This window comes from Podarcis cretensis (genome assembly GCF_951804945.1).
Source record: "Podarcis cretensis genome assembly, chromosome: 16".
NCBI classification, from domain to species: domain Eukaryota; kingdom Metazoa; phylum Chordata; class Lepidosauria; order Squamata; family Lacertidae; genus Podarcis; species Podarcis cretensis.
In genome coordinates this window covers 14,618,370-14,638,432 of record NC_137186.1, presented here as the reverse complement: position 1 = coordinate 14,638,432, position 20,063 = coordinate 14,618,370, and the positions used below count along the sequence as shown (strand labels likewise).

At 49.9% G+C, this 20,063-nt stretch overlaps 2 protein-coding genes across 5 annotated transcripts in view; both read right to left on the bottom strand.

The window, feature by feature from the left end:
* Positions 1–822, bottom strand: part of TAGLN2 (transgelin 2) — a 28,387-nt gene extending 27,565 nt beyond the window's left edge. Inside the window, exon 1 of the mRNA XM_079957666.1 lies at positions 675–822. The gene's annotated coding sequence lies outside the window, so the exon portion shown is untranslated. The remainder of the gene's footprint in view (positions 1–674) is intronic.
* A 6,382-nt stretch (positions 823–7,204) lies between these two features.
* The window catches only part of IGSF9 (immunoglobulin superfamily member 9), a 64,222-nt gene continuing 51,363 nt past the window's right edge, over positions 7,205–20,063 (bottom strand). For 3 of the 4 annotated variants that reach the window (XM_079957515.1, XM_079957513.1, XM_079957514.1), the window contains exons 16-21: positions 19,242–19,326; positions 18,776–18,946; positions 14,837–14,927; positions 11,695–13,161; positions 8,899–9,044; positions 7,205–7,722 (exon numbers count right to left, since the gene is read on the bottom strand). In XM_079957515.1, the coding sequence (XP_079813641.1) occupies positions 7,487–7,722; positions 8,899–9,044; positions 11,695–13,161; positions 14,837–14,927; positions 18,776–18,946; positions 19,242–19,326 (2,196 nt within the window). In that variant the 3' untranslated portion in view covers positions 7,205–7,486. The remainder of the gene's footprint in view (positions 7,723–8,898; positions 9,045–11,694; positions 13,162–14,836; positions 14,928–18,775; positions 18,947–19,241; positions 19,327–20,063) is intronic. The other variant, XM_079957516.1, reaches the window with a different exon arrangement.

The following is a 20,063-nucleotide window of genomic DNA, read 5'->3' as shown; positions in this document are numbered from 1 at the left end:
GATTGGCAGCAGCGCTCTAGGACTAGAGACAGGAGTCACTCCTATCGGGGAAATAGAACTTTCTGAAAGCAAAGCAAATATTCCGCCACTGAGCTTTGGCCGTTCCCCAAACAGAACAGGGAGACTGGGCGGGGAGGGGGAAAAATACATCGTTTACACAGGGTCCCCTTAAACCGGAGCGCCGTTTACCCTAAAACTTCGGAAAACGCACCCAGACTGTTTACTTTTAGACCAGACCTCCCCGGTAGCAGAAAGGGTGGCGATCGATTTGAAAAGACCACACACAATTAGGGGAAATAGCTCGATATCAACCCTCTTTCTCCCCACACGAAAAGGGGGCTCCAAGTCCCCCCCTTTTTTTTGTTCTCCCAAAGCACCCTCCCCCCCTGACCCGTCCCACGCCTTAAACCGGGATGGGAACTATTTGGGTGCCGCGGTAAATGAACCACAATTAACTGCACCGCATAGTATATATCCCCCTCCAGTCCTCTGGCTCTGAAATCAGGACCGGGGCCTCTCTTGGAAACTCAGGCACGGAACAGACCACGCTGAGAGAGAGCAAAGAGTTCACCAGCACATGTGCAGAGCGCGGCGGCTTGGACCACAGCTCCCCGACGGAGCGAGCGCAGCTTAAGGCTGAGCCCCGGCCCCTCTCGGCCGCAGCGTCCCCTTACCTTCCCACCGGGGCGTCGCAGGCGCTGTTGCGAGCGAGACACCGGGTCGATCGAGCCGCGTCTTGCGTTGCGCCTCCACGCCCAAAGCTGGGACTTTTAAGGCTGATGTCAGCGCTAATGAGGGGCGGGGAGGCGGTGCCACCCCCGGCGGAGGGGGGGGGGGGGGAGACGGGGAGAGGTCTTAAAGGCGCAGGGCGGCGGTTGGGAGCCGGGCAAGGGGTTTACTCGGGAGCAAGCCCCGTGGGGGATCCACTGGCGCCCTAAGGACCCCCGCTTTGGGGAGTGAAGCGCTACTTGATTTCAGTTTGGGAGGACTCGCTCGCGGTGGGACAGTCCCGGGGAGGCTGCCGGTTTATTCGCGAGTAAGTGGTGTTCTGCTTGCAACGTGCTCCCGTCCCAGTTGCAAGCCCGTCTTAAGTCCGGAGTGAAAATAACAACCCGAAGTCCAAACGGGGCTTATTCCCGAGTAAACGTGCACCACGCACAGAATCACACACTCATTACATACCCCGCGGACTTCCTGAGATCTGCACCTCGCACACGCGTGCTTGCTCGCGAGTAGGCTACGGTGAATGCGGGTGGAGTTTTGCAGCGGCAGGACTCGATCCTAGACAAGTTCTCGGGTGCGTTCAATGGAGCCGATTCCGATCCAAGGAAAATTTGCAGAGGCAGCCAGCCCTGTCTCTGGACGGCTGCGATCCCATGCACGCTTACTCCTGAGCAAACGCCATGAAGCGGGACCTTTTCCCGGCCGCGCAAGTTCAGGCCACTGGAACTTAACCAGAATCAGTTCCATGAGGACTAGCTGCTATATATAGTTTAATTTCAGTGGCGCTTACTCTCAAGCAAGCGCACTTAGCGAACTCTATTGCGCTCAGCTTTTGGGTGAAAGCTACTAGGGCCCCGAATTAGATAACGATGCTAGATTGGGTTTTTTATCTGTTTTATAAAGTGGGGTGCCCCCAGGCCTCTCCAGCTGACCCCGGGAACTCCGCCCCCCCCCCCCAGACCGCACCAGTCCTTGTTTCACACCTTGTGCATTTGCCTATCTGGGAATGGGTCCTTGAACTCTTAATACTGCTTGGCTGGATGAAGGAGAGAGAGAAGATTGTGTGTGTGTATAGTTGCTGCTATGGGCAGGAACATGCTTGTTCCCCCATCCCTTCCCGGCACTTGCAGAATTTGGCATCCTGAAATGCACACATGCCAGCTCATTTAATCAAAGCATCACGTTGCTAGTCCTCAAGGCTGCACAGACAGGTGCCCCCCCCGCAAGTCTCCAAAGAGATGGTTGGGGTGCTGAGAAGGAATGGCTTCTTGGTCTACTCGGGGCATTATTCCCCCCCCCCCTTTGGTGGCAAGAGGTCTCAGACATCAGGGGGAAAGTGGGGACATATTTGTAGAAATATGGGAAGTGGCCTTATGCAGACTCCAACCATTGGTCCATCTAAGTTAGCATTGCCAACACTGACTGGCAGCACCTCTCTGAGTTTCAGGCAGGGTTCTTTCCCCCGCTATAACTAGAGATGCCCTTGGGGTCTGAACCTGGGGCCTTTTGCACCCAAAGCAGATGTACGGGATAGCAGCTTAGTCAGTAGAGCATGAGACTCTTAATCTCGGGGTTGTGGGTTCAAGCCCCACATTGGGCAAAAGATTTCCTGCACTGCAAGAGGGTTGGGGTAACTACAATTCGATGATTCTATGACAAACCTATTTAAAACAATTAAAAACCCTGGGTTCTTATATTGGGCTACGGCCCCTCCCTTGCCCTCCAAGAAAGGGCATGTCGTGGCTCTGTGGCAAAGCAGGTGCTTGGCATGCAGAATGTCCCAGCCTGGTTAGAAGGATCAGGTAGCTAGCAGAAAAACGCTTTCCCTGCCTGAGGCCTCCTGAGAGCTGTTACCATTCTGGGCTTTATAGACCAGCAATGCGACTGAGCATAAGGCAGGTTCAAAATATCTATCTGTAAGTGGTCAGCCAGCTCTAGAACCCAGCATTTCTCAGTAAGGGAATTTCTGAATCTTGGGTTGTGCATTCCCATGTTGGAAAACAAAAGCTGTTTTCGTAGTCAAGGGAAAGCAGTCTGTTGTTGCTTTTTAACTGGAGGGTGGTGCTTGCATAATGGCGGGAGAGCATTAGAAAGGTTAAATGCACCTGCAAGCTCTCCCTGCCCATACAACATATGGCAATGGGAAGCTGGAAGAAAGCGGCTTGCCTGTGGCTGTTTCGCGAGTCTGCGGCAGAGGTGAGAGTTGAACTGAGGACTCTCAGGTTTGTCGGCTTGCCATTACGGTCCTTCTGCAGCTCCCAGATAGCTGCGGAACCTGATGCCCTCCAGATGTTGCTGGACTCCAGTGCCCATCATCCTCAGCCAGCACGGCGAGTGGGGAGGGATGATGGGAGTTCAAATCCAACAACATCGGGAGGGCCGCAGGTTCCCTATCCCTGAGCTAGAGCCTAAATCCCAACAGAAGGTGAACAAAGGAGCCGTATACTGGAGTCAGAACATTGTTCCATTATGCACACTGACTGGCAGCAGCGCCTTCCCAGTCCTACCTGGAGATGCAAGGGATTAAACTAGGACCTTCTACATTTAAAGCAGTTGTTCTGTCACTGAGCTATGCTCCTTCCTATGTTAGTGGCGTTTTTTAAATCCTACCTTGATTGAAATAATTTGGGGAACCTCTCAGAGCCTGGACAAAGTTGTCTTGATGTTTGCATCTGGCCCAGGCAAGCTGCTGGTTATTACACCATGAAAGAACAGTTAACAGAACTGGTTGAGGAACAGAGCCAGTGTGGTGTAGTGGTTAGAGTGTCAGGCTAAGACCTGGGAGACCAGGGTTCAAATCCCCATTGGGCTGTGACGCTCACTGGGTGAACTTCTCTCTCAGCTTAATCAACCTCATGGGGCTGTTGCAGGGATTAAATGAGGATACCATGTACACTATCTTCAGCTCCTTGGAGAAAGTGTTGGGATATAAATGCAACAAACAAACAAACAAATGGTGTTCAACAGGGCTGCAATATTCTGTGAACTGACTGGAAACAAAACAAATTGATTGGCTGTCCTGCATGTATTGGCACAGAAATGGAAACAAGAAGAACTACCGACAAGAAGAATGGCAGTTGAAATTAATGGACTGTGCAGAATTAGATAAGATGACAGGAAGGATTCGAAACCAGAGATTCTCAGAGGACTGGAGTATGTGAATTATTTGAAAAGCAATTGTAATCAACAGATTACGCTAGTAGGATTGTAAGAAGTTTTGTAAGGAGGACTATGGGAAACATTGCAGAGAAAAGTATGAAGAGAATTATTAGTGAAGGATTATTAAAACTAATAGTGAAACTAATGAAATGCAGATTAAGTGATAAAGACTGAAAAATCTTCAGATGTGGTTGATGGAAGTCCAAAACATTGTATAAGATAAGAAAATATGTTGTATGCTTTTTGGAAACTTTAAGTAAAAATCAATAAAAATATATTATTAAAAAAAATTATATAAAAAAAGATTGGCTGTCTTGCATGGCACTGATGGGAGTTGGAGTCTAATAACATCCGCAGGGTGCCACATCACCTAAGGTGATGCTAACTAATGCAGATCTGAGCAATCAATTGCAATATGATTCATCAACTTAAGGTTTCCCTTACTGGGCAGCAACACTAGTGCTAGGGGCTTTCTAGGCTGTCACCATTTTCACATGAAATTCAACCATACCAGCAAATTCAGGTTGCACAATTAAAAATCCTTTTGCGCTCTTGCACAACAAACCATGTTCCCTCTTGAAAACAGACTTTTTGCAATAAGGAAAGTGACAAGGTGAGGGGTGGCGATGACTTAATGCAGCTGTTGTCTGACCTCCCCACAAGCAAATCAGGCTGAATGCCCCCCAAAAGCAGGCTGCCTAGAAGTTGGGACAGGAGAGAGATTTGGTTCTGTTTGAGTTTAAAGGCAAATCTACCTACTATCCACTTCCTGAAACAACATGCAAACTGAAACACGGTCGTCCTTCGAAAGTCACACTTCTCTGAATTTTGCAGTGCTGTTTTCCAACCAAGTAATGGGTGCAAAAATGCACGTACTGGTTGAAATGTGCACAAAAACACAGCGAGTGCACAAGGATCGCTTGCTAAAATGCGTATACTGCACACAAAATGTGCATTTTAGAGATTCTCACAATGCTGACAAATTTTCATGGGGACTTAAAAAAGAATTTGCAAACTGATGTAGAAACGTGGAGGGCTGGACTTAACAATGTAAGAAGAAATGGAAAGGAAACCAGAATGGGAGAGATTTGCCCATCCCTAGCTGCCTTGGAATAATTCACCGGCTTTGCTCCCTTGGTTCATCGTAAGCAGAACGCCCTGCGCACACAATCGTCTGTCTCCCTGCTCCTTCCTGCTTGCATTACTGTGCCTGTTGCTGCCCTTCCCTCCAACTGCTTCCTGCAGGGACTCTTCCCTAGAATTCAGCCCCTTGGGGCCATGTGACTTGCAAGAGAAAGGCCAAATTTGGGGAAAAAGGAAGCTCGGGAGGATTTTTTCAGCACAGGGTCATCAACCTCCTTTTTAACCCTGGATGGTCTGTGGGGAAGCCACTCTGAACAGAAGCTCAACAACTGTAATTGCGGGGAACCGGGATGCAGAATCTGATTGGGGTAGGGCCCACCAGGAAGGACGGCCCTTTTGGCACACTCTGTGCTTGGGGCGTGAGTGTATGTTGCATCCAGCCCACGAGCAATCTCTGAAGCGATCTGGACTGCCCAACTAGTTCATTCTTCTCAAAGACCTCCTAGTGGTTTTTTTTTTGTTTCTTGCTTTTCTTCCTTGCTTGTTCAACACTCCAAGTAGCTTCGAGAAACCGGATGTAACTCGACCCTAGGCAGCGCATCACAGTTCTCTGCTTTGGAGACAGGCGTCAACATTCAAAGTCGCTTCCTGAAGACCTGGTCAGTGAGCATGCATCTGGATCTGTTTGCTCAAAGACTATTATGGTAAGGTTAGGCCACAGAGGCGCTTCTAGACGGTAATGCGCAGGACTGGTTCCAGGTTTTTTTCCCCGTGGTTTTTGGACAACTGAGTATCACTGGGATCCCTTTGAGGTTATTTTAAAGCCCTGGTTCCTCCCAACACGCCGCCCAAATTGACCCTGATGAGCAAAGTATTGAACTGCTGCCTGAATGCAATGCTGCTGACGTCAATAGTTTCCCTTTTAGAACACCGAAGGTTCAGAACGACCTGGCCTACCTGTTGCACTTCCATGCACTTTGCTATTCTAGGTGTCCCCCTCTGAATGAAAGGAGTTGTGCAGAGACCAGGCAGCCTCCCCTTGGAGGACAGGTCATCCTGCTGCTTCTTTGCATAGGGAGCAGTGGACAACTCCCGTCCTATCCAAGGTTAAAGCAGATATGGGGCAATGGGGAGATAAGAACAACATGGTGGGCAGCCCTTTCTGTGGCTATTTGTTTTACAGGCTCTTGCAAGCGCACTGGTGAAATGGATTTATTTCCGAAGATACAGCGGCAGCTAGACTGGTGACTGGGAGTGGCCGCCGGGACCACATAACACCGATCCTGAGAGATCTGCATTGGCTCCCAGTACGTTTCCGAGCACAATTCAAAGTGTTGGTGCTGACCTTTAAAGCCCTAAACGGCCTCGGTCCTGTATACCTGAAGGAGCGTCTCCACCCCCATCGTTCAGCCCGGACACTGAGGTCCAGCGCTGAGGGCCTTCTGGCGGTTCCCTCATTGCGAGAAGTGAGGTTACAGGGAACCAGACAGAGGGCCTTCTCGGTAGTGGTGCCTGCCCTGTGGAAGGCCCTCCCTTCAGATGTGAAGGAAATAAGCAGCTATCTTCTTTTTAAAAGACATCTGAAGGCAGCCCTGTTTAGGGAAGTTTTTAATATTTAATGCTATATTGTTTTTAACACTTGATTGGAAGCCGCCCAGAGTGGCTGGGGAAACTCAGCCAGATGGGCGGGGTATAAATTATTATTATTATTATTACTATTATTATTATTATATTGAATGTCGAGGAAACATTTTTTTCTCTCCAGCTTAAATTGGGCACCCTCACATGCAGTGTAATGGGGTGTGTGTGTGTGGAGAGGACTTCTGGGTCTCGCAACAAAATTGTTGCAGCATGGAGTGCTGCAGTTTAGTGGTCCGGGCAGCCAGTCATGCCTTTTTTTCAAGCTATTCCATTCCATTCCTCCTCTACATCCTGGTTTTCCCGTTCCTTCCCATAACAGCATTCCATGGCAATTGAGCAGGCTGAGTCCTCGCTGGGCTATTTTTGGCGACTTCCAGCCCAACTTCCTTGGGGATTCCCCCCCCCCCCGCTATTTTTCTTGTACTTCTGCCAATCTTGGGGCTCCTTTAAGCTTACCCTCCTGTGCTTGGATGGTGCAGTCTTGGCTACATAACAGTTTGACACTCATGACACCAGACTCAGTTCAATTTCGTTTTTTCTTTTCAAAGTCCCGTTTTACAAAACAGCACCCCCCCCCCAAAATTCCACCCCACCCCAGCATCAGCTTTAAAATAAATCAAAACACCAGTAGTTTTAACATATCGTCTCCCAGCAGGGTTAAGAAGGTCCAGAGTTCCTACCCCCCCCCCCCACGTCAGCCTCAAGGCTTCCCCTTCATGTCTTTGGAGCTAGTAGCTGTTCCGCGCAGGATGTAGTTCCCTTGGTTAGCTCTAGAGGGCACTGTCTCTCGACAGGAGCATGGTCAAAATGGAGACACCGTCCCCCTCACGGCATGCGTGTCGGGGGGCAACGTGGCCAGCTTAGGCTGTTGGGGGGCCCCTCACAACAAGGTGGCCTGCTCAAACCGCTCGTCCCCCGGCTTCCGGCCAGAGCCCAGCTTCTGGCGGCGTTGCTGAGTAGCCTCCCGGCGCCGGCGGTAAGCCAGAAATTCTTCGCGCAGGGCGGCACAGCGCTCCTCAGGGCTGGGCAAGGGCACCGGGGAGCTGGACCCATCTAAGGCACCCACTGACTGGGAGTTCGAGGGCGAGCTGCTGCTTTCGCTGGAGGTCTTTGAGCCTGCGGAAAGGAGGGGGTGGGAGAGTGGTCAGAGGGTGCGAGGCAAGAACAAGCTCTCTCCCAGCGGGACGGGTATATGGCAGGGGAATGAACCTTAAGCAACATAAACACACCCCAAGTTACCAGTCGTAGTGGATCTGCTGTGTGTGCAGAACGCCCCGGGTTCAATCCATGACGCCTCCAGTTAAGAGCCCCCACCCTGGGCTGAGATTTTGGACAGGCGCTGCCAGTTAGTGTTGCCAATGCTGAGCTAGATGGACCAATGGGTTTGACACAGCAGAAGGCAGCTTCCTATGTTCCTACTCTGTTAATGGAGAAGGGCCGTAGCTCAGTGGCAGAGCAGCTGCTTTACATGCAGAAGCATCTCCAGGTAGGGCTGGGAATGCCCACCCCCTGAAACCCTGCAAAGATGGAGCCAGTCTTTGCCGACAATATGTAAAGCACCTGACTTCCTACTAAGAATTCTGGGAACTGTAGTTTTCCCCTCACTGAGATGCAATTCCCACGATGCTGAAACCCCGCCCCCACAGTTGACAGGATTCTATTGGGGAAAATGTGTGATTTAAAAGTATGTTGTGTGGATAATACAGTGGTACCTCAGGTTACAAACACTTCAGGTGACAGACTCCACTAACCCTGAAGTAGGAAGGACCTCGAGTTAAGAACTTTACCTCAGGATGAGAACAGAAAACATGCACCGGTGGCACCGTGGCATCAGGAGGCCCCATTAGCTAAAGTGGTACCTCAGGTTAAGAACGGTTTCAGGTTAAGAACGAACCTCCGGAACGAATTAAGTTCTTAACCCGAGGTACCACTGTACTCCTTTCCTGTCCAAGAGGATCCAATGGTCCGTCCAGAGCCAGAGGGACATCAGAAAGAAGCTGCCACTTGGCAGTTCAGTGGTTTGGCACATGGGGCAGCTGTCCACAAATCACTCACTCTCAACATAAATCTCTCCTTCTGGACACTGAGGGCTAGTAACCTGGCTGTGTTTTAATGAAGGTTGGGGTGCTGAGGAGGCCTGGTAATGTGTGTTGTACACCTCTGCATACTTAGCATAAGCCTCCCTGTGGGCTCCGATGAGCCACCATAAAACAAGGACATATTTATATATATATTTCTGCTTCTGCTCATCTGTGGCCTCCTTCCCCACAACTCCCCCCCCCCAATGCTTACTCTGCTTCTCCAACTCCTGTGCCGCGATGGTGGAGACTGGCCTTTTGGGGTTCCCACTCCGATAAAGCTGCAGCGCATCCAGCAGGTCAGACTCCAGGGCGAACTCAGAGTCCCATTCGTAGTTCTCGTCCACAGATGTGTTCCTCCTGGAAGCGATAAAAGGGGAGTTAGATATGGGCGTGTGTGCGAGAGAGGAAACATGGAGGCTGAAAAGGCTAAGAGGGAGAGAGGGTGGGATCCTCTCCACCAGGCTGTTTGCAGTGCTGTCCATTTGGACTGGTGGGGTGGAAAGCAGGGAGTCCAACCGGAAGCGGAGACAGAGCCAATGGCAGGCAGAACCAGCTCAAGTCTAGTTCCATCCCCCCTCCTTGTCTGTTGAATTCTATAAAGGCAACACTGAGGATGGCAGTGACAGTCACTGGACAGACTGCTAAAAGTAAAAAAGGCAGGCAGATGGCGGAGGGCAGAGAGAGGTTGGTGGGGCAGTGCCTGCCCCATTCTATAAATTTACTCATATATTGCGTTTTCCGCAAGTAAATCTGTGCTCCAAGCAATGCACGCTAAAATAGTAGTACAGCCACAATACATCGTAAGACATGTAACATTACTGCAACGTAGCACTAAATAAGAAGTAATCAACAATTAACAGTTCATTTAACATACACAAACATTTACGTAAACATACAGCTTACCGATAGGACAAGTTAAAAGTATCCATAAGCAATGCTTCCAAATCGATCCCCTCCACTGCCTGTTTAGGTCTTTTTTTCTTTTACATTTTATTTATTGATCCCCCCCCCCCAAAAAAACCCAACCTTTACAGATTTTAACATAGACCATAAATTACCGGTACTTTATTCATTGACTTACCATCTGCTACTTCCATGGTTTCCAGATTTACCCTTAAATGATTCATATTTCACATATGACATTCAATATATCCATTTTGACATTATTTATTTTAATGATTAATGCTGTTGCTCCTATTTCACGTATTGCTGTTCTAGTTTGTTTGGATCTTTTTCTGCTTCGACAGCTTACCAGCGTCTGTTTAAAGGAGCATCTCCTCCCAGCCCACTTCATGGACAGAATGGCAGAGATATGGGGGTAGGCTTGTATATTGCAAAGATCCATGGAATACGGGTGGACTCAGACAGTGCACAGAGCAGCCCCCATTATGACAGGAGAGCGGGCACAGGGGTGGGGAACCCCAGGTCTTGGGGCAAAATGTGGCCCCCCAGGCCTCTCTATCTGGCCCTCAGAACTCTCCCCATGCCGCTTCCTTCACTGGCTTTGCTTTGCACCCTCCTTGGGTGCTTTTGCCTGGACGCATTGTCCTTGAACTCCGATAATGCCTCTTGCTGGTTTGCAGGGCAAAGACGAGTGTGCAAGCATGTGCAGAAAGGTAATCGAAAAGAAACTGGCTACAAATGTAAATTCTACACCTGTTGCTCCGTTCCCCTTCCCCTCTGGCTTCACCGAATCCAGGTATGTGGCCCTAGGAAAGGTGCTTAGAAGGGAATGCAACTCTTGGACTGAAACAGGTTCCCCAACCCTGTAATACCAGGCGAGTCCAATTCTCCAGATGGCCCTGGACTGGCAGCTGCTCTCCGGGGACTCAGGTACAGGTAATGGCAAAGACTCTGATTTTCTGATTTTTTTAACCTGTTGCCTTCTGCATGCCAAGCAGGTGCTCCACCACTGAGCTATGTTCTCCCTTAGAACACAGGAAGGTGTCTCGGTCCAGCTCAGATTCTTTGCTCCTGTAACCCAGTATTGTTTACTCTGACTGGCTGTTTCTCAAATTACCTGCTGCTCCTTGAACCTTTGTAATCAGATATAGCAGGGATTGAACTGGGGACCTTCTGCCTGCAGAGTATAGGTGCTCCACCACCAAGGCATGGTCCCTCCCCCCTCCTGTATTGCAAAGGACCTTTGGGTGGTACAATATGTCCCTGCGTGGAGACGTCTTGCACCCTGACCAACCTCCAGGTTTCAAACGGTTGGGCTCAATTATGAAAAGTTAAATTTAAAAGAATGCACAACTTGGGAAATACTTTGGAAGCTTTAAAAAGAGCAAAATTAACACGGAAAGGATGTTTAGAAGGGAGGCTCCATCCTGTGGACACAGAGAGTATGGCAGGTGTGTGTCCTGCCTCCTCACATCCTGTTCTGCTTGCCTGCTAAAGCTGGAGAGTCTAAGAAGATAGGAAGCTGCCCTATACCAAGTCTCAGTATTGTCTACACTGATTGGCAGCAGCTCTCTGGGCTTGGAGACAGGAGCTGAAGAACCTAGGGGTTGAACCTGGAGCCTGCTGCCTGCAAGGCAGATGTCCTACCAGTTAGCAGCGTCCTTTCTCCACCACCAGCTTTTTCACTGGGGTCAGAATTTTGTTTGCATTGGGATCCTGTTATGATTTTTTTTGCAGTCTCTGTGTCCACTTAGGGTTGCAGAATTAAGACCCCGAGAGGGCTCTAAGTGTGGAAAGGAAGGGGAAATTCCTACCACGGCTGCTTTCTCATGTGGGGTTTGTTGCATTAGTTTTACTAATTTTACCTCTTGAAATCCCATTTATTCCTCACTCCAGCTTTTGCAATTTCATCTGGCTTCCAGGTCTTGATGCACAGTCGTAATGGCTAGAAACTTTTTAATTTGCTAGACATGTTTCACCCTGGCTCATCCTTTGCGAGGTGCTTACTTGAGGCCCCCAAGCTCTCTTCCAACCCACCAGAGCCTCCAGGGAAAACTGCAGGCCTAGTTCACCTCCGCTCCCTTGCCTGCCCTCTTGGTCTCACCTTTTACTGATGGCAACCACCGAAGGGTCCTTTTTGAGCCTGCATTCTTCTCCTGTGGAGCTGCTTTGCCAGCCGGTCATTTCTGCAAAGGGGGAACTGAGGTAGCTGCCTGCCAACGACGGCGCCAGCGAGGGAGGTCTCAGGAAGGACACGCTGCCTCGGCCGCTGCTCTGGCTGGTTAGACTGCCCCTTGGCAGTTTCTCGGTGGGCGGCCCTGCCAGGGCAATGGTGACAGGCGACTTGTGTCTCTCGGGGGGCAGAGACTCTGGGAGCTCCTCCGCTGCGTGGGGCCAGTGAGGCTCTGAGGGGATGGCTGTGTAGGCAAGCTCTGCCTGCCTGCTGTCCATGGGGGGCTGAGGGGGCGACAGCACCTCCAACCAAGGCCCTGGTTCCTTGGGCGAGGGTGTTTCCGAAAAGGAACTGAGGTAACTCGGGCAAACCGAGGTCCTGGGAAAGGCAGCCTTAGCCGGGCCTGTGTTGGAGTGAGGGAGCCTGAGGAGAGATTTGGCCAAGGCCTGTACCTGAGCAGGGTCTAGATTGGCTTGCGTGTCCATGTAGGCTGGACACACGGTTTTGTCCTCATCCCCCAACCCAGTGAGTTCAGTGCTGCCCAGAGCCTCATGGAGGGCTGGTTTGGAAGGTTGCTCTTCTTCCTCTTCTTCTTCTTCTTCCTCCTCCTCCTCCTCTTCCTCTGGAGGCCAGTCACCATCCACATTCATCTCCTTGAAAAAGGGGAGACTCAAGTACTGCAGAATCCCACTTTGGGCTGAGGTATTTGCATGGGCTTGGCTGATCGGGGGCTTACAGCAGGTTGGCGAGGAAGGGGGTGGCGAGGAAGATGAGGCGGCAGTGGCGGGCCCGTCCACGTGCCCCTCGGGGCTCTGGGTGGTGGTCTGGGTGCGCTGCTTGGTAGCCCCGTACGGCATGGTCGCCACTGGGCTGATGTTGACAATGCACAAGGGCTCGGCCTCCTCCGTTGGGCTGCTGCTGCTGTAGTCGAAGTAGCGTCCCTGGCGGTAGCCGGAGGCCTTGGCTTCGCGGCGGGAGCGGCTGGCGCTCTTGGGCCTCAGGGGGACGCTTTTCTGCCAGACGGGCTCTTCAGGCCTAGGGGGGGAGTAGACCTGCAGGTAAGGCTCCAGCTGGCCCAGGCTGCTCTCCGAAGAAGCCAGGGACAGGGAATAGCGTTCCAGCATGGCCGCCAAGCGTTCCTGAGGCGGCGCTTCGCTCTGCACCACAAAGCGGCCGTCGGGCCCGCGGCAGATGCGCTCCAGGGGTAGCGGCTCCCCGACGTGGCTCTCGTAGAGGGTGTATCTGGAGTTGTTTCTCGCATTGCTGCTGGTGATGTTGAGGCCTAAGCTGGTGCTGGCTTTCTCCCCCCACAGCAGGGAGCGGCGAAGGCTCTGATACGGGGAGGCCTGGAATTTCATCTTCACAACGCTGTCTGGGCTAGCAGTGCCTGTAGAATTTCTGGAGCGGGGAGAAGCCCCAAAATATATTTATATTGGTCAGCTGGCAAGAGATTAGGCTCAGTTTCCCACCAACCCCAGCCCCAGGGTTCCCTAAAAGCTGTCAAGAACAGACACCACCCTGCCCAAGAGGAAGGACGGCCAGCCTTGCAGAGATCGAGCTGCGCAAGGCAGAAGGCATGCTGCGGCAAGCAACAGGACTTGTGGCCAAAAAGGTGCTCAAGGTGAGAGCCAAAACACAAACTCAGGATCACCATGTGGTCCGCTGTACCACTTTTTGTAGCTGCACTGAGAAAACTAGCATGCTAAAGGAAGATGAGGCTCTATAACTTCTCCCTGACAAGGCAGGTATGTCTTTTTTAAAAAATAAAAAAAGCAGAAAGTGTATTTCAATAAGTGATTATTTATACCAGCTCCCCAAATGCATGTGAACATACAAACTTCTAAGGGCCTTTCATCAATTTCACCTTGGATAAAAATGTCTTTCTTGATCCCAAATATGGCAATTGGACAGAATTTGAAAGGGAGCTTGAGAAACCTCTGGTGATAACTCGTGGGGTGAGTGAGGGACTCTACACTTGGCATCAGACATGGACAAAATGCTATTGCTGCAGATGATTCTATAAGCCAAAAAAACATTTAGGCCTATGCTCATGTGGTACCAGGTGCAACATTCAGCTTACTGAGAATCGGTGTTCTCAATTATTATTATTTTTAAGACGGGTTTTAAGTCCGTAGCATTGCTAAATCTGTGTGTGGGGAAATGCCTGGCAAAATTTTGGAACCCAGATTGCCATTTTGTGCTTTGCACAGCAACCTCGCTATGAGCAGCAAATAAGTCCAAATCATGCAGATTTTTTTTTAATGACAGAATTTTGCCAAATGCGTACTTATCCAGTTCCTACAGGCCACAGGATTCGGCTTTGAAGGTCACAGAACTTCTGTGCTTTTGCATTTGTGAGTGTTGGGATTCACAGAACATACATGCAGTGTGTATATGACTAGGATTGTGGTTAAGAAGATTCCCACCAAAGGCAGCTGCACCATGCGCTTTCACAGTTCAGATTACAGTGCCGGGACTAGATAATAGTAATGATCAGACATATTGCAGCTCATCTGGTGGCTATGGAATGTGGACAAAAATTTAAACTGATGCAACTGGACTCTTAATAATTTGTTTTTATTATTTTGATTGGTTTGTTATCAGTTCTGTTTCAACCTGAATACCACTCACCGGAAACAACAGTGGGAGAAGGCTATGCCATTCACGTCCGGCTTGCCTAATGTTGGAAGCTGCTTTATGTTGAGTCAGAATATTGGCCATCAGAGTCACTCTTGTCTACATGGAGTGGCAGTGGCTCTCCAGGTTTTCAGACGGGGAGTTTCTCCCAGCCCTACCTGGAGATGCCAGGGATTGAACCTGGGACTTTGTACCCGCATGGCGGATGCTCCACCACCAAGTTATAAGCCTTGCCTGTCGTGGGACTTTGTTTTTGCCGTCCTGCGGAGCCCTGCTGTAGCATTTCCCTTTCCCACCCCACTAGATGCTTCCTCCCTCTCCCCCTGGCTGTGGCCTGCAAAACACAGGGCGGGCTGAGCAGAAGCAACAGGGGAAGGAGCTGCAGGGTTGGCATGAGTGGGAGCAGGAAGTGATGTCATGCGATGGCGTGACTTACTGTGAAGGCAGAAGCTTCTTGTTGGGGGAGAAGACGGTTGGTGGATCTGGAAGGTCACGAGAACATAAAGGGGAAATCACACGGAGAGCAACTCAAAAAACAAAAAAGAAGTGACAATGAAAGGGGACGGGACGACTGCCACGTCACGGCCAACAGACAGATGCACGCACACACATGCCCGTGTCAGCCTCAAACTTGCCCTGACCCCCACTCCCTTCCAGCTTCGGTTCCAAGGACCACCTCCCTGTCCAGCTCAGAAAACAAGCAGGATTTTCTTTTTCCTCCTCCTCCTTTTTTTAAAAATGCAGTCCCTTGCAGCTTGCAAGCAACTCTAGTCATGCAGCGGCACAAATTGTGAGAGGGGAGAACTGCACATCTTCTGTGGTCACAGACATCAGCATCGGGCATAGAATTCAACCCTCTTGAGGATCCCAGCTATTACTTAAGACGCCAAGTTTCTAGTCTTTAAGGATGCAAAGACTGAAAGCGTGTGTGTGTGTGGCACCCCCCCCCCCCAGGTGCTGAGAAGGGATTTAATGTGGCCAGGAGTGGGTTTAGATGTTGCATGTGTTACTCCTCTCCCCACTGTCCCCCTTGGAAAAACAGCAGACTGAATTACCTAGGAAAGAAAGCAAACGAAGGCAATTTGCTTAATAGAGAATAGAGCGGAGAATCTACTTCCTCTTTTAGAATTTAAGTGACCTTGATGGCAAATTTTGCCCCCACCCTGGACAGGATATTCTGTCCTAGCTAAAAGGTTAGAACGGAAATGTAGACCATCTTGCAAACTCTCCTGCAGCCTCTCCACCCCTGCATTCGCCTTGTTTCCTTGAGTTTTTGTCTGGCTGGAGTGTGTCCTTTACTCCTGATAATTCCTCTTGCTTGTCTGGATAGATGAGAGATGAGCAAGCAAGCACACACACACAGAAACTAACCTTCTGCCCAAAGGTAAAATTGACATTTGTGGCTTTGTCCATTTTTTGCATCTGGTGCTGCCCCTGCCGCCCCCCCCCCCCGGGCATGTAGTGCCTGAAAAGTTGTCCAGAATGGATTAGAGCCATTGGGCTGAAGAAGGTTCCTCACCTCTGGGACAGACCCATGCAGAGAGAAGTAAGTAAGTGGACTCATGCAATAGGCTGAGAAAAACGTGCCACCTTGTCTCAGAACTCCTAAGGACAGCACAGTGAAAACTGGCTGGTGGCAGGTTCTGGATATTATCCAATGACAAAGTATGTCTGCATGAAAAGCGGAATTAACCTCCGCAACTCATTGCCGTGAGGCAGAAAACTTTGAAGAAAGAATTTTAGATTCATTCATGGAAGAGGAAGAGGTCTTTCGATGGCTTTCAGATGTGAAGTGTACATGGACCCTTCCATGTTTGGAGGTAAGAAGATGACAAATATCAGACACTGGGGGCGAACAACTGGGGAGTGCTTTTGCAGCCAAGTCCCACTTGGGGACTTCCAGGACGCTTCCAGCTGATTTGGGGAGGTGCAGAATATAAATGGTGTAGCTCAGACCTGGGCCTGATTCCTTCGATCACTTCACTCCGATCTTGTGCCTTTCTCATCGGCAACCAGTTTGTGTCCAAGCCCAATTAGAAATGCTGTGTTTGGCCTTTGCAGTCTGATGGTGGGAACCTATGGCCCTCCAGGCATTGTAGACTACAACTCCCATGATCCCTGACAATTGGCAGTGCTGGCTGGGGCTGATGGGAGTTGGAGTACAGTTGGAAGGGACAGAGATCGCTCAGCTGTGCCTCAAAAGGTTTTTGGATGCAGGCTATCACCTCCCATGGAAAGCTACCTATGCACAGGTCCTCAGTGGTGGCCCTGTAGAATATCTTATCACCCTCTAAGCTGCAGCAACTGAGCACACAAGACGGGGCCTTTTTGGTGGTGGCACCCCGGCTTTGGAACTTTTTGCCCCTGAAGGTCCTTCTGGCCACCTCTCTGCCTTCAGGTGTTAGCTTCAAGTTCCCCTCATGCACTTTTGACCTGGAATATGACTCTTAGCATATAGTAAGCTTTTGGTGGACCATTGCTGTTGTTGTTTCCATTTGCAGCTTAAAAATAAATAAATCCATTGTATTTTTGTTTCTTATTGGTTGTGTGTATTTTTATATAAAAAAACCCCATATTGCTAATGATTGCTAACTGCTTTGGGGGTCCCATGTGCAAACATAAAAAGTTGGGAGAGAAGAAAAAAATATTTTGATAAATAAATGTTTAAAAGCTAGATCAGGTGAATTCCACCTCCAAGGTAATGAAAAAAGAAGCTGAAGGAGGACCTTAGCAACTGCTCTCAGGTGGGACAGGAAGGGGAGCTTGAATTGATTCTGTTTGGGATCTTGCTTAGCCTGCTTTTGCTGCTACGTCTTGTAACAAGGGCTGCCAACATGGCACTCATGGGTGCAGTGGTGCCCTTGAGGTCTTTCCCAGCTGCCTACACAGCTTCTGAACCCCTCCTGCTCACTGACAACCTTGGTCGTGAAGTGATGAGGATGCTAGGGTTCCCCCCCCACTTTGAAAAGTATGCTTTGTCTCTTTCTGTTTTGGGAGCTGATCTGGGAAAAATTGCAGAGAGCTTCTGCAGAAAGTTGGAAGAGTGGCGCTCTGCCCCACTTGCTATTTCGGCTCTATGCGCTTTTATTTGGAAAAGCACAACCTGCATGAATGTGCTTTCTCTTTTTCTGTCTCTCAAGGGTGTGCCAATCTGGGGAAGGGGGAGAGAAGTGAATGGAAGGGCATGCACTCAAAAATCCAAATGTGCCCACAATGTTAAAAAAAAGGGTGGCGACCTCTATCCTATGAGTTGCTTTCCAGGCTTTAAAATAAATAAACGAAGAGATATTATTTTATGCCATGCTTTAAATAAATAATATTTTTTTAAAAAAGAAAATTCCTGGTAGATAGCAAACCAGGGTATCCACAATGAAAACTACTAGAAGCAAACGCAAATGTGCCAAAACATAGCAGCTCTTAAAAAAATTAAGCCAGATGCTGTTGCCTGAATGGATTGTGCGAATTTGTGCACACTTTCTTATTCTGCATATTAAAAGTGTATCCTATAAATGCAATGGTGGGATCCTCAGAAGGCTGGATTCTGCACCAGACACCATTTTCTGCAACCACAGGGTCTTGACTGTTTGCCTCACAAAATCATCGGGTGGTATTCAATGCTAGTCCTACTCAGAGTAGACCCACTGAAGCTAATGGCCATGACTAACTTAGGCCTGTTCATTTCAGTGGTCTACTTTGAGTAGAACTTAGTTGAATGCAGCCTATGGAGTTGGGACAGTGGAGGTTGTGTAGTCCAACCTTGTCCAGCTCAGTGCAGAATCTGCAGAGCAGGATGCAATGACAGCATCCCTGACAAATGGCTGCTTGGTCTGCTGTTACCACCTGAGGCAGCCTGGCCCACCATCGAGTTTTATTGTAATGTCCAGTTAAAATTTGTGCCCTGCAATTTCTACCCATTAGCTCAGGGGTGGGGAATCTTTTCTGGCCAGTGGGCCCAATCCTTACCTCCCCACCCCTGCAGAGATGCAGCTGACCTGCCAATCACTTAGCATTGCTGACAGCAGATGTGCTTTGAAGCCCCGATTATCAGGACTTCAAAGCGCAGTGTGGAGCTGTTTAAAAGCCCTTTTGCAAACAGCCCCACATTGCCCTTTAAAACTTCAGAAAACAGGTTTTCGAAAGTTCAAGGAGCAGCACTGGGTGGGAGAAGTGGTTTCAATGGGACCAGCACAGAAATGATCAAAAGCTCACTTTAAGCTCCCAATTGTTCCTTTGACATCGGGCGCAAAACAGACGGATGTAACTTGCCTCAAATGGTGCGGCAGACCAAGTTTGGCTCGTGGGCTGGAAGTTCCTTATCTCTCTGGGGCGACAGGAGAACATGTCTGCTCAAACTTTCTGCGCAACAGCTCCTTACCTTGCCTGCGTTTGCGGAGACGGGCAGCTCGCCTCTGGTTCATGATGCAAGCCGCCATTGTGCTGAAGATGACAGCCGTGCTGAGAAAGCAGACCCCGCCAATCACTCCTGCCAACACTGGCTGGGGCAGGAGCTCAGGGAGCTGGGTGCGGGAGGGATACACCTCCATGCCTGGTGGGAAGAGGGGGAATGTCACACTATCACAACGGCAAGGGTAGGAAGAAACCTCGACATGGAGGAAGAATCGCTGTAGGAGCCCTGTTGCATCAGAACATAAGGACTTTTCTTTTTTAATTGCAAATTGACATGGAAATACTGGGAAAATGAGAAACCGAGAGATTCGCTCACCCCTTCTATTAATAAGTGTGACATTTTAAAGGAGCTCTGAACAGCTCCAGTGGCCTCCCGCAAAGTGAGCTAATCCTGAAGCTGCTGCAGGTTTTGCTGCCCCCTTTCTGGCCCTTACCTATTGTGGAGACATTGACCGTGTTGCTGGGGTCACTGATGTAGCTGCCAGCAAAGGCCACCAGGCGGAACTCATAGAAGGCGTCCTACAATGCAGCGGAGGGTGGGTAGGAGAGAAAGCAGGGGCACACTGTGAAAACCCTCTTATGGTCACTGTGGTTGTACTGTAAACCCTTCTCCCACTTAACAGCATCAGAAGGGGCATCAGTTTGCTTAACTAGTTCCACTTTTTGACAGTCCCAAGGAAAGGCAGGGAGCTATGCAGTGCCCTGAAGTCAATGGAAATCCTGCCCAACCTGATCCCAGCTTTTGGTATTTTGACACACTTTCAAGCAGCACACATTCTACGCATGTAAAAACACCAGGCAGGCCCCACAAATAGCCCAGAGATGCATTTTAAACAAAAGGACACATTCTACTCATGTAAAAACACGCAGATTCCCGGACCGCCTGCGGGCCAGATTTAGAAGGCCATTGGGCTGGATCCGGCCCCCGAGCCTTAGTTTGCTTAAAGGTAAAGGAACCCCTGACCATTAGGCCCAGTCGCGGACGACTCTGGGGTTGTGGCGCTCATCTCGCTTTATTGGCAGAGGGAGCCGGCGTACAGCTTCCGGGTCATGTGGCCAGCATGACTAAGCTGCTTCTGGCGAACCAGAGCAGCGCACGGAAACACCGTTTACCTTCCCGCCGGAGCAGTACCTATTTATCTACTTGCACTTTGACGTGCTTTCGAACTGCTAGGTTGGCAGGAGCAGGGACTGAGCAACGGGAGCTCACCCCGTTGCGGGGATTTGAACCGCCAACCTTCTGATCAGCAAGTCTT